Consider the following 14,523-nt stretch of genomic DNA (forward strand, 5'->3'; position numbering starts at 1 on the left):
TACTGAAATTATGAGAACAGCCCTGGCCAATGTAGAAAATGATTGCCAAATATGCAAAATAGGTCAGTGGTTCTCAAACGATTCACGGGAAGCACCACCTAAAATAAATTCTACTAAATAATTGCACATAAAAGATAGAAATTCTACCTTAATCAATGTTTAAAATTAATCAATACTTAAATATTAAATGCAAATGCATTCAACTTATTTTAAATACAATTCCTTAGCAGTTTAAAAATCACTCCACTCCACTTTTGATGCTGCCACGTGGTGTAGTCTCCAGAAGAGGGCAACCATCTTGCAAAATGATGGCAGCCTTCCACTATAAAATCGAGCTCTTCAATGGATCAAATACGAGCAGCTGTTTTTGTTCTCACGGTCATTGATATCTACTTTTCATGCTAATAAAAAGCAGGTCCATTTCTGTCCAAACTCTGTGTTTGGCGTTCATTACAAAATGACACATTTGTGTTTGAAGGGGGAAACGCGGTGGGTGGTACGAGCACAGCACTATGTCTCACGTTTCATCGCGGCCGTCTGATCTCACCAAGCCAATTAAGAGTTGGATTGGAAAGAGAGCATTCCTGGCATACTTGACCCACTATTCACATCCACCCATTATATACATACATTGGATATTGTAAACAGAGACAGGCAAAAGAGTTCTCCTCGCTTTCCAAATCTCAGCTTTCATGTGTAATGCCTCCAAAGGTGTAAGTAAACACTTTAAGCGTATGTTAAGAATAATCAGTAAGCTTGATAGCATCCCAAATCCCCTCCCCCTAATCTCCCAGCCCCATCCACACGATGGGGGTCACGAAATGAGAGATGGTAGCAGTTTGAAGGCGGATGAAAAGAATTATCAGGCAGTCTTGTGGCTAGACATGAACATCAGAGACATTTCAGCAGCTCCCCACCCCGGTTTGGCAACGTGTCTCATTTCGATCATGTTCTTCTTGTGTCTCTTTCCTCTCGTAGGAGCTCATTGAAGTGGACAGCGATGTCGTCTTTGAACTGGCTTCCTATATTCTTCAAGTAAGACAAAGTGCTTCCCCGTCTCCCCGGCCACATTTTCCTCAAACGGCACACTTGATCTGATCCAAGGAAACGGTCCCCGTTCCACGATGTGGTCACAAGCGTTTGATGCTAATTGCCGAGGATTAAACTGACATTATGTAATGCGCTTGTCCCTCTGTCAGAGATGGTGTAATGATGCTTCCAAGTTGAAATCCTAAAAAGCCTCCAATGTCTTTGTTGGCGGCCATCGACATTCCTGGCTGCCCTCAGCCACTTCTAATGTAACCCAGCAGCTGGGTGACGCTTTTGGTTCACATAGTCGCGCCCTTTATACTTGCATGTATATGCGTACATATGTTTTTACGTAAGTAGTGTACGCTGGCGCCCTTTCAATCCTTTTGAACACGCGGTAAAAAAAAAAAAAAAGCGTAATGAGCACTTTCATTCACAAGCTACCATAAGCCTCAAAAGATGATGGCAGTGATTGCAATGCGATGTTTTATGGTGCATGCTCAATTTTCCCGCACTCATAATTCCTGTTGTCATTTTGCAGGAGGCCAAAAGTGATTTCACCAGGTAGGACCTCTCTCTTCTTGTTGCTGCTTCACAGTAACACTTTTATTTCATTCAAGCAGCATTGGAGTCATTATTACCTCAGCATGATCATTAGCATGTTAGCGAGGCTCACTGCATCTATGGCTGAATAACACAGTATAAGAGTGTGGCTTTGTTTAAACAAGCCAAACAAATTACGTGTTCAGACGTCTAACCTGCATGTCGATAAATCACATGTTCCATCGCCAGGCAATGACAAGTAAACAATAAGTATGTTAGCTAAGATGACTCTGGATATGACAATATCAGATTCCATGTTCCCTCTTTTTGCTGCCATGATGCATATTCAAATTTTCGCCCTGAAGAGCAAAAAACAAATAAATTGTCACTTTACCATGCAGTGTTAACTTGTACTGAAGCGAAAGGAATTATATACATAATCATATACAGTTTTGTACTGTGTATGTCCGGTTAATGAGGGTGAAATTGTCTCTGGAAGGAATGGGATGACTTTGGCATAGAAGCTCTTGAGAGCCTTGAACCTCAACCTCATGAAACAAACTAGACTGTGAAGCTTGTGACCTCACAAATGTTCCACAGACACATTCCAACATCTTGTCGAAAGTGGTCCACATGATTAGAATCTGATCTGCAAAATGGAAATGTCTCGTAAAGGATTTTTTTTTTTGGCATACAGTATACAACCATGTTAGTCATGAAACACACACACACATACATGATTCTTTGCATGTTCTTATGTGTGACGTCGCCCTCAACCCGTCATCACTTTGCCCCAGCAACATTGACACACTGCAGCAGCCTCACCGTCTGACCTCATTTCTTTCAGTCAAGCAAGTCGAGTTGGAATGTGACAAACTCTGGTGACATTCCTGCCCACTCCCCCCCGCCCTACACCCACATACTGTTCTACCTATAAACTTTGAGTCCCGACCCTCCTCCCACCATCCCAAAAGCCATATGCAACATTTCCCTGTAATTCTACCGTGCTGTTTCTCAGCAGATGCCTCATTCTGTTCAAGGTTTCTTCCTTAGAGGCAGTTGTTATACGTCCCCAAGTGTTTGCTCATTTTGGGTTAATTTTTTTTTTTTTTTAATTGTTCCTCTCAGGCAGCAACCTCATATGTTCAAATGTGGTCAGTTTCATGTTTTCTTGAGATGATGCAGTTCATCTTTTGCCGTATAACTTGAACATTGAGGTGTTAGATAACTCGAGCAAGATGATGTTTTGTTTTGTTTTCTTAAATTTCCTGAAAAGTAGTGCTTTCGGACATGTGAAGATTCCGCCTGACGGCTACGATATATTTATGAGGAGGTTATTTTTTTTAATCTGCTCAATGGTTAAAGTAGATCAGATCTGTTGTGAATCGGCGCAGTATGAATAAAACCTACTTTACATACGACTCCTTCTTTCACAACAAATACAGTAGCAAGCTCACCAAACAGTTTAATTGTCAAATGGAGAAATCACATAAAACCCAAGTGGTTTCCTTCCCCTAACCGTAAATATGTAATTTAACACAGTTGTAAAAGCATGAAAATTGATCTTGAAGGGCTTTAGAGAAGGGCTTGGGAAAAACCTGCATGATCCCAGAGAATATAAAAGGTAACATATGACGCACACAAAAAATGCGTTGATACGTCAAAGAAGCAGGCAGACAGTCGCTAGACGGCCGTGTTCCCAGGGCTTTCCCCAATCCTCCCGGGGTTTGGCAGATAAACTTACGGATTACTGCGTGGTTTTCGTGACCTCCTGCCAACGGCGGTCTGAAACCTCCATCCAAAGCCAAGTCTGTTTGGAGCCGTGCCTCTTCTGTCTTTTCCTCTCTTCCATCTTGTCTTGCTTTCCAATATCTCTTTAATACATTTCTTTATTGCTCTCTGGCTTCCTGTTACTTGACTCTTTCCTCTGTGTCTGCAGCACAGAGCATCCGCTGTCGCTCTTTAATGTCTTCTTACTTGATTTAATGTCCTTTCAGTGTAACGTAATACAGTCCTCTCGCTACAGTTCATTGATGCCACTTCAAAGCTTTATGAACCAAAAAAGATGTCTTGACCATGCCTTGTGGTCTATCGCCCCATATAGTAATGAGGCAACCAGGTCGGACCTAAAGAAGCTCCCTGCTCTGCCCACCCAGGCCCTAAAAGAGCACCCGTCCCTGGCCTACTGGTAACAATCAAATCTCTTTGTCTTCCTTTTCTCTTAATTTTCCTTTTTTCTTCATTTTCAAAAGCTTTTCATCTCCTTTCACAGTGAGGAGCGGGTCATCGAGCACTACAAGAAGCTCAACGGGCAGTCCAGAGGACAAGCTATTGTAAAGTGAGTGTTAGCGCCACTTTAGCGCAATTAGCCCATTTGGCAATAAGTCTCACGTGTATGGTCCTTTCCTCGTCCTCACAGCTACATGAGCATTGTGGAGTCCCTACCCACATATGGAGTACATTACTACGCCGTAAAGGTACAGTTTTACAACCGTGCCTTCTTTTTTCCACACCACCCTCTTTTCACATGTGTTGTTTTTCATTCTGAATTTTTAAGCAAGCAGTTTAGAGTCATAATGGCGCTTGAGGCGATCTGGGCTTTTGGTTGTCCAATTTTTCTTGCTGTCAAAGCATCCACACTCAGGTGATGTTTTGATTGTCATTTTCTCACAGGATAAGCAGGGGATCCCATGGTGGCTGGGACTGAGCTATAAAGGCATATTTCAGTATGACCATCAGGACAAAGTCAAGCCCAGAAAGGTGAGTTATGACCTTCAAGAGCAACCCTGCTATCCCCAGTGCATGTAGGCAAAGAGAGCCACAAATATGGCACTACAGTATATGGAGTCATTACACTTTATAAAACAAATGTATAACTTTGCATTCTCTTGTATTGTTGTATGTGTTATTAAAAGCTGCAATTTTTGTTAATTGACCCCATTCAACCCAGACTTAATCCAACTATTCCACAAATAGTGTTTTGTTTCTGTTTGTCCTTTTAAATTTGCTATACATATTTTATGCTACTGTTTTGCCTGAGGAAAATAATTGCAAGTCTACCACGCACAAATATTAGTGCCCTAAAACTATAATTAATCATTTTAAAATCATATTTGCAAGCCCAGGTCTATTGAACTTACATTGCAAAATAGAAACATGGGTGGACGGATGCCGCGAGAAGTTAACAAAAATTTCCCGAAAGCACCAGGCATCAATTAGCGCGAAACTGTTTTTCATCTTCAACTGAATAATTCCATTTTTAGCTATTTTTAAAGTGTCTCACAGTCTTCCTGTGTGACTAAATGGTCACGATTCATTTTTCCACCCAACCGTGAGTCAGCTCATTATATTAGGGAACAGTGACGGTGCTTCACAGATACTACTGTCTGGATATGTTTAGCATATCAGGCGTTCTCTCTTTTTCTCCCTCTCTCTCTCTCTCTCTCCACCTAATCAGTGGTGTCATGCAGTATAACATGTAAAAGCCTTTCCTGCACTCTGATAGTCCCTCTGAGGCCTTGTTTCAGGCCTTGCTCGTTGGCGTTTTGCCTCTTCTCACGAGGTGTTAATGGGTTTATCACCATCCCTACTTGTTGAACAGCCATCAACACACTCTAAAGCACCCCCCCCCCACACACACACACACACACACGAACAGATTTGCACAAACTCACAGGAACTGAGCTATGAACTCACCATCCTGACAAAAACATCCCGTCTGCTGAAGCTTTCCTGTTTGTCAGTAATGATTCACCAGAAAGCTAAACTTGCTTTTTAGTAGGAATATTGTATGTGTAGAAAAGATCTTGCTTTCTAGCAGGAATATTGTATATGTAGAAAAGTCTTTGTATTGGTGAAAACAGGCTGTGACGTCTATAGCGGGAAGATATACGCTTCACTAAAAGAGAGTAAGAACGAATTCTCAGTCAAGCATAGTAGCTGCAGTAATCACTGACTCACGCTGTCATCACTTCCTTGCCAGCAAAAGGCGGATTCAGTTAGAAAAACACACAACACTTAATGGCGAGCTATTTTGGAGTGACTTTCCTCTTTTTTTCCCACAGTTAAAATAATTACTGTGTGAAATGATCATCTGTAAGCTACTAAGTGACTATACCGTGTAATAGGCAGCTCGTGGTTTTTTAATTGCTTTTTATGGTAACTGTATAAGACCTTGTTATTTAGGGATGTGAAAGTACCTCAGCTTACCGCAGACCACACACGCACCTGAATCTCACAGCATGGGAGGTTCCACTACATCATTAGACAGACAGGTCTGTCGACCGACTGATTTCGAGCATATCAGATGATTTCATTTCTGAGCATACCCACCCACTCACTGGAGCATGCAGACGCATCCAGACATCCAGCCGGTTCCCATTAGTTTTTCCAGATATGTCATCCCTCCAAAATGGCACAGTCCCATACAAACAACAGGAAAAAGTGTATGGGCTTTGCCTTGACGACGGCTGGATACGCCAGAACCCCACCCACATGGTCATTGCATTGTGGTCCAGATGCAGAAAATAATACCCCTGCCAATGCTATTTTAAAAAGCTATTCTTCTCCACCATACCAAAGAAAGGCCTTTACTCTCTATCAGATCTGACCTTTATTTTGTGGCGTGCTCAGGAAACGAGCGCCCGATTGTCTACCAGTTCGGCATCTGCATGTGAATGTTTGTGCAGTGATGTGTGTATTTCTGTGTGTCGGATTTATTATTTATTACATACATGTGCATGAATCCCAGGCTCTGCAGTACCCTGGCTTTGGCAGACTAAAATCAGCTTGAAAGTGCAAACATGTCGTGTCTGAACACAATTATAAATGTCTCTTATCGTCATTATTCTGGCCAACTCATACAGTCCCTCACTATCTGCCCCCACCTGCTATATTTAGCACCATGCTACATTAGCGCTTCACACGCCATTGAGCAAGAAGTCTGATAAAAGCACACGCTTTCCTTCCACAAGATTTGAGATGAAACGCTATGAACATTGTGCAGTTTTTCACATCACGATCGTGACCAAAATGAATACAGATGTTGTTCTAAAAGTAAATCACTAAATTGTATTCATATTGCACTTTTCAAAGACTCACAAAATGCTTCAGATGGTCAAAATACAGAATCAAATTATACAAAGAAAATAAGTGTTCAAGAAATGTCGTGCGGCACGATGGACAAGTGGTTAGCACATCCGTCTTATAGTTGTGTACAATATCTCTCCTGCGGGGTCCTCGCAGCACCAGGTCTTATTAGTTTGCTTTTTTTTTTTTTGTTCTTTTCACTTTCTCCCTAAATATTTTGTCTCGTGTGCATTTGCTTGCGTCAGGGCAACTCTGCCCTTTCATCAGCTCTCTCTCTCGCTCTCTCTCTCTCGCTTGCTCGCTCGCTCTCTCTCTCTCTTGCTCTCTCCCCCCTTAACTAGAACCAGACTCAGACAGTGTGTGTTTATGTGTGCACTGAGCTCCGATCAAACAAAGCAAGGGCATTTCAATTGTAGAGAGGAAGGGGGGGGGGGGGGGTCACAGAACGCTTCATCGCTCCTCCCCTGGACTCTTTTTACTTACACACACACATACTCTCCTCCCCGACCGCAGAGCAGGAAGCACAGTCCCTTTGGGAGGGAGGAGGGGTCAGGAGCCCTAAAAGCCCCCCCTCCCCTTCCTCCAAGTCAAGTATCAGGAGTAGAGGAAACTTTACACACTTTCCCTCACACAACCACACATGCCTACAATCAGTGAAGCAAGTCGCGGAGGATGTAAGGGCACACATGCTGAGGAATACGTTTTTCGGCTTTGGATATAGCGTGCGATAATCAAACGCTGTGAGCTTCTTTTTTTTTTCCCCTCCTCTTTGCGGCGCTTCCAGAGAAAAGGATTCCCTTCAAAGTTGCGTGGACTCATTGTCGGGCCGTGTTTTGTCTCCTCATACCTCAGGTGTTCCAATGGCGTCAGTTGGAGAATCTCTACTTCAGAGAGAAGAAGTTCTCAGTGGAAGTTCATGACCCCAGGAGGTAAATTTCTACAACAGATTGATCGTTGGAATGAAGGCAATTTGATTATACTGCATGCACATCTGGTTAAGGTCGACATTCCATGCTTGTTCAAAATGTATTGATGAGTTTATTATTATTGAATAACAGTGAATCTTACTGTTGTTGGATTCCAGTCCCATTGCCGCAAGTCATGTTTCTTTACCATCCTTATTACTTACTAGACACACACTAAAGTTTTCAGCATTGTCTTGGGTTGGAACAATAGCGAGTGCGTAAGTCTACACGGCAACTTTCATATTGTTTGGCGTAAAGGAAGCTTGAAGTGTTGCCTATGTATGAATGTTAATGATGTTCTGCATATAATAATTAGCTCATTCACTTCCAGATGTTTTCAAAGCAGAATATCCTATATTGCCATTTGTTTTAGAGTACTTTAAATGATCATAACAGGGACTTTCTCCACATTTGTAACACATATGAGCGATTCTGACTCACCGCATTGTTTGAGTTTAACATCAGTGGCTTTTTTACATGGCGGTCATCATTCACTCCCTGACATAAATAACCGCAGCAAATACTTGTTTGTGACCTACCACGACACGATAATTTTTACCATACATGTAATTACTTTGTTTGAGGGTGAGGCATTTGTTTCCCAAGCTGTTGACGGGACAAGCCAAAATCCCCCTCCTAATCTTCATCTTCTACTCGAATCCAAAAGGATACCCCGCCAAGACTTTTTATTCTGAGATAGATTGGATGAGACCCCTCTTCCATGCTTACTCAATGAAAAATGGATTTGATCATTGATGGTAGTGAACAGTTGGATTCCTGTTGACAAACCCTAAGTGTCGATGGCAGTGAATTACTTAAGTCACTTTTGGTGTAGTGTTATGGAACATGCATGGAGATTGAATGTGATACTCTTGACTTTTTCAAGCCCATGATCCAAAACAGAAGCTGTTATGGCATTATTGAATGAACTGACAGTGCAGTTATGTACCTCAATTTTAAAAAAAGTAATATCTTACAGTCCGCAAACACACACGTCAAAGGGTCTTGACAAGGTGACCCAGCGAAGGACTTAACATCTGTGTGAGCGAGCTGCTTTTGTGCCTATATTTATTTAACATGGCTCCATATGTGCGGTGTTGCGTGGGGGAGGAAAAACAATCAGGGACAGGGTGAAATGGTGAGCAGCGGTGTTTTCTTTGAGAGGAGCTGTCATTAGGGTGAGCTGGCCGTGAGTGTGTGTTTAAATAAGGATGAGCAAACACACCAGCGTCGTGTGTGGCTAATACGTGCCTCATCTTCTTGCAAGTCCCGGAGAAGCCTTTCAGTGCTGGTAAAGTGGCACTCGAATAGTCTTACAGCGTTTGCCTGCCGCTGTTCACTTATACTGCAAATCTTTTTGTGGAACATTCTGTATCTACTTTTTCCAGTTCTCACTGTGAGCCCGCAGCAAACTTCAAGAATCACTGTACTCCATTGTTAACTCAACCGATAGTTTTTTACAGTTTTGTCTCTACATTGCAGATTGTCACGATTGCATCTGTGTTCTGCAGCGAAGTCATTTTTTTGCATTCAGTGCATATAAAGAGGCCTTGTGTCCGCTTCTACTGTAGGGCGTCGGTGACACGCAGAACGTTTGGCCACAGTGGCATCGCAGTGCACACCTGGTATGCCTGTCCGGCCCTCATCAAGTCCATCTGGGCCATGGCCATAAGCCAACACCAGTTCTATCTAGACCGCAAGCAGAGCAAGGTCAGCGATCTTCTCGCAGTCACAATCAGACATGACAGTTGAGAACCTGCCAGCTCTTGATGATGACATCCTCGCTTCTCGCACGTTTGTGTGTGTCCAGTCTAAGATCCACGCTGCACGCAGTCTGAGCGAGATTGCCATCGACCTCACTGAAACGGGAACGCTGAAAATCTCCAAACTGGCCAACATGGGCAGCAAAGGCAAGATTATCAGTGGGAGCAGTGGCAGTCTGCTCTCATCAGGTTAGTACATACATGCATACACTATATGTACGTGCGTGTGTGTGTGTGTGTGTTTCGGGGCCGGGCGGGGGACTGTAAAAGTGAAAGATTGATAGGCAAGCGCATTCTTGGGTGGTGGCATTGGAACAGGGCGTTGGTTGACAGCTGGATGGACAGAAACAGCTGCCTTCATGGAGACGCCATCCTTTGTGCATGTTCTCACACACACAAACTGGTCTGTTCTCAAGTGGCCGTATTTAAATTGGACAGGTGGGCCAGGTCACTAGTTGTGTGTTTTTATTTATTAAACTATTATTTATTATTTGTCATTGTTATTATTATTGTCATTATTATTATTATTACAGCCATTGCACTACATAAGGCTGCATGATTATATAAATGTGATCGATAATTGTGATATTACGATGAGCAGCTGATATTATCGCGATCAGATAGCGAGAAATGTTCGTGACAGCAGCCACTCGATTGTTTACTGTTCTATGTTTGCTTAAAAGTTGAAGGCATAAACAGTAATATGAAGTAAACAATGACCCCACGTGGAGCTAAACGCACAGTGGATGCATAGCCATGTCTTGGCAACAAGTTTAGTTTCGGTGTCTCCAAAGCAATGTGTGGTTTAATGAAGCTGTTGTGCAAGGTATGTCCTCAAAAACGGACAACACAACAATGCTGTTGAATGGCGTGACGTTCGCTAGCTGAGCTGTGATTGCATGTTAATGTGCCTTTCTGTATTTATCCCACTCCGCCCTGCGTCTGGCACACACTTGAGCTCCAGAGCTCTAAATTTAGAGTTTATGGGAATGTGAAGTTCATCAGGTCAGCTTTTCAATGGCATTTTTAAACAATGCGGACATGTTCTGAACAAGTGTGTTGTGTGACGCGATAATTAGCACAAGACAGAGCAGAGCGTCTGTCTGTCTCCCACCTCTTCCTCTTGAATGTGATATTCAACATTTTTTTTTATATACCGTATTTTTCGGACTAAAAGTCGCTCCGGAATATAGGTCGCATTAGCCATAAAATGCACAATAACGTGAAAAAAAAAACATATGTCGCTCCGGAGTATAAGTCGCATTTTGGGGGAAAATTATTCGACAAAATCCAACACCAAGAACAGACATGAACAAGCAACAACAGGCTAAACGATAGGTATGTTAACATGACATAAACACAAACGAAGAGCTGAGAACAGGCCTGACGTAACATTCAGTTATTCAAAAAACTATTACATAAATAACACGTTTATAAAACCATCGGTGTCACTCCAATTCATTAAATCCATCGATCGTCCTTTGTCAACAATGGGTGCGCGCCGCTGACGGCGCTTGCACTTCAAAATATTCCACAGGCCCATATAACGATATATAAATTAGATATCAAATAACGATTATATAAGCAATAATATGATCAAACCATCTGTGTCACTGTAAATCATTAAATCCATCGATCAAATTCCTCGTCCTTTGTAAACAACGCCACGCGTGCGCCCTGACGTCAGCCTCGTCGTTATTCCACAGATCTAATATATAACTAGATTGTAGCGTTAACAAAGTACAAGGAAAGACGTGGGTTTGGTAAATGGCTCTTTATTTAACAAAACAAGAGTTCAACGAGCCAACAACTACTGAACGATAAAAACATATACAAGTTGCTACACGAAATAAAATATATCAAATAACTATAACATAAATAGTTAACCGCCACACGGCCCCAAGCACCGGCGTCAACTTCCAGGCGTGTGGCGGCGTGGACTTCCATTCCCGGAGGTGGCACTTCCAGCCACGAAGGTGGAAGAGAGCTCCATAGAATAGGACCGGGCGTGCGTAAAAGCCATGTCCGAGCCCCATCCACGGTCCCCGGACAGCCACCTGGCCGAGCGCCGGCCCCAGACTTCCATCCACGGAGGTTAAAGAGAGCTCCGTGGAGTAGGACCGGGCGTGCTAAAAAGCCATAATAGTTTTTCAAACCTGTGTCACTCCAAATCATTAAATCCTTCGAACTCTTCGTCCTCCGTGTCACTTAGAAACAAAGCCGCTAATGATGCCGGTAGTACGTGGGGCCCTTGGTCATCTTCGTCATCCCGTGATCAATCTTTGTCCTTTTTGTAAACAACCGCCGCCCCACGCCGCGCTGCTGACGTCACTTGAAATTCAAATTACAGTAATCCCTTGCTACATCGCGGTTCGTTTATCGCGGTTTCACTTTTTTTTTGAAATTTTTTGAAAAAATTCACATAAATCGCTCCTCAGTATAAGTCGCCCCCCCACCCAGATTATGGGAAAAAAACGCGATTTATAGTCCGAAAATTACGGTATACATATACAGATTGCTTAATCTTTTGACAACGCACTGCTGATTGAAGGTCATCTTGTCATAGTGTGTCATATCTATCTCAGTGCCCCTTCTTCCATACTTTACTGCTCTCTTCTTCTCGCTATTGGTCAAAGAACACGCACATTATTTTAGCCCTGGCTACTGGACATTGCAGTATTTTACAGTCTCCATTTTGCTGCCCTCAATCTCAGGTCCACGGTGACCACTTGCAACAATTTGTTAGTTTATAACCATTATACACATTAATTGATGTTTAATGCTTTAGTGCCTTCGGTGCCATTAGCATAGACTTATAAACATAAGTAAAAGACACTTCCATAATAAGTAGTATAATAATTTCCACAGCACAAGTGCAGATGTTTATTTATCTATGGTTCTCTCTACAAAGTGACTCGATCAGAACCTGAGAAGTCCCTCCAATGAATACAGCAGAATCTCTGCTTTGGAGCAAAATGGTCTCTCAACAGTAACATGAGCCCAACGCTACGGTCCAGTTAGTTTTAATAACATTACAGACCAAAGTAGGTGATACATGGTTGCCATGCCAACAACAGACACTGTTCTCTTTATAGTAGGCCAGTCTACCATCCGGAAGACCATTGCTTCACATTGTGTCTTTCAAAGCCATTGTAAGAATAGCCAACAATCCAACCTTGAGTGAATTAAAGTCATGTGTTTTTCTTTCTGCCACAGCTTTCTCAGCGGGTGAGTCTTTCTTGCGTTGTTTCTGTCTTCCCAAGGAGAGGGCGACAGCGTGTGTGTGCGTGTGTGTGTTTGTGTGTGTGTTTGTGTGTGTGTGTTTGTGTGTGTGTGTGTGCGTGTGCGTGTGTGTGTGAGCAGATTGTCTTAAATTTAAAGGCGTGTTACAAACAAGACTGGCACCATCTCTGGGCCCCCCAGAGAATGTGCGTCACCAACTTTGTCCTCTGCACTGCCCCCCTTTTTCCTTGAAACAAACAACTTCCTTATCGAAATGTTCCACTCACTTCCCTGTAAACATCCTGGCAGGCTTGTGCAGGTGCATGGACAATCTCTCCTTATTTCTCCCGGCCAGCCAAGACCCCACAACTGCAAACAGCAGGATACCAACACGCTCTTGACACTCAACGGCTCGGATTGTTTTGCAGGCTCTCAGGAATCAGACAGCTCCCAAACAGCCAAGAAGGACATGTTGGCTGCGCTGAGGGCCCGCCAGGAAGCTCTGGAGGAAACGCTGAGGCAGAGGCTTGAGGAGCTCAAGAACATCTGTATCAGAGAGGCTGTATGCCAAGACTTCGAAAAAAAAATCCCTTCTCTTCTGAATGTTCATTTGGAGCCTCATTCTACTTTCAATCTGCAGGAGCTGACAGGAAAACTTCCCAAGGAATACCCTCTCGACCCAGGCGAGGAAGCGCCCACGGTGAGGCGAAAGATTGGTACTGCCTTCAAACTGGATGAGCAGAAGATTCTTCCGAAGGGGGAGGTAAATGATTTCCATATTATGAAGATTTGGGGCAATTCATAACACACCAACTGTTTCGTCAAAATACCCAAAGGATCAAGAATTACAGCAAGCGGTGTGCTTTTTCAACTTTTTTATTTCATTGTAGCTGCCAAATACACCTCGTTGCATTACCTTTGATACTATATTTAGCTTCAAGTAGGATTGAGACGTTTGACTTGGTGATCCCTGCTTGACAAATCCCAGCAGAAATGAGGAGAAAGACAGCCTTGTTATTATTGGAGGGCCGCATGTTTCTATAGAGACGATTCAGCGGTGAGAAAATCTGCACCTTGCTTTCTCTGGCAGTCATTATATACGTCGAGTAAGGGAGAATTACGGCGTCTGCAAACTAAGCTTGTTGTGTTTGGATCACAAATATGTAACTAGCTAATCTTGCCGGTGTTGTTATCATATCCTTGCATATGCTCGTCCCAGGAAGAAGAACTGGAGCGGTTGGAGCGGGAGTTCGCCATTCAGTCGCAGATTACCGAGGCCGCCCGGCGCCTGGCCAGTGACCCACACGTGAGCAGCAAGAAGCTGAAGAAGCAGAGGAAGACATCTTATCTCAACGCGCTTAAGAAGCTACAAGAGATCGAGAATTCCATCAATGAATATCGGATTCGCTCTGGCAAGAAACCTACGCAGAGGGCGTCGCTTATAATTGAAGGTACCATCAGTATTTGTGGTCCCATGATAGTATTTTATTGTGTTGTGGCTTATAAGTGCTGCAAAAGAAATAATAAATATCCAGAACAAAATCTGACGAAATCACAAAGTCAAAACCCTGGACACTACTAAGCGTCGCTTAACGTCACGTTCTGACCATGGAACATTATATGAGAAAAATGACAATAACAAATGCTTTTTAAAATGTTTTCTTAAATTGTATAGGATTGTTATTCCTAAAAAGCTGGCAAATATATGACCATAAAAACGGCTCAACTGAAAAGCCAAAAGAACAAAACTTTTGTTTGAAAAATCATTAACCAAATCAGATGACCAACCAAATGAAAAATCATGACGTTTTGTTTTTTAACTTCAGCAATAAAGTGACAAAATATGACAAAATGTTGAACAAAAATCTGCCATAACCTATTTGTCATTAAAAATGACATCAAAAAATGTGTCC

General features: G+C 42.8%; 1 protein-coding gene across 10 annotated transcripts in view; it reads left to right on the forward strand.

The window, feature by feature from the left end:
- frmd4a (FERM domain containing 4A) overlaps positions 1 to 14,523 on the forward strand; it is an 88,795-nt gene that overhangs the window by 67,045 nt on the left and 7,227 nt on the right. For 6 of the 10 annotated variants that reach the window (XM_037253329.1, XM_037253330.1, XM_037253327.1 and 3 more), the window contains exons 6-18: positions 979 to 1,035; positions 1,571 to 1,593; positions 3,677 to 3,760; positions 3,845 to 3,910; positions 3,992 to 4,049; positions 4,246 to 4,332; positions 7,513 to 7,589; positions 9,194 to 9,335; positions 9,436 to 9,577; positions 12,605 to 12,616; positions 13,039 to 13,172; positions 13,251 to 13,373; positions 13,830 to 14,061. In XM_037253329.1, the coding sequence (XP_037109224.1) occupies positions 979 to 1,035; positions 1,571 to 1,593; positions 3,677 to 3,760; positions 3,845 to 3,910; positions 3,992 to 4,049; positions 4,246 to 4,332; positions 7,513 to 7,589; positions 9,194 to 9,335; positions 9,436 to 9,577; positions 12,605 to 12,616; positions 13,039 to 13,172; positions 13,251 to 13,373; positions 13,830 to 14,061 (1,237 nt within the window). The remainder of the gene's footprint in view (positions 1 to 978; positions 1,036 to 1,570; positions 1,594 to 3,676; positions 3,761 to 3,844; positions 3,911 to 3,991; positions 4,050 to 4,245; positions 4,333 to 7,512; positions 7,590 to 9,193; positions 9,336 to 9,435; positions 9,578 to 12,604; positions 12,617 to 13,038; positions 13,173 to 13,250; positions 13,374 to 13,829; positions 14,062 to 14,523) is intronic. The other 4 variants (XM_037253332.1, XM_037253326.1, XM_037253324.1 and 1 more) reach the window with 3 other exon arrangements.

The sequence above is a fragment of the Syngnathus acus genome, chromosome 6, assembly GCF_901709675.1.
Source record: "Syngnathus acus chromosome 6, fSynAcu1.2, whole genome shotgun sequence".
NCBI lineage: Eukaryota > Metazoa > Chordata > Actinopteri > Syngnathiformes > Syngnathidae > Syngnathus > Syngnathus acus.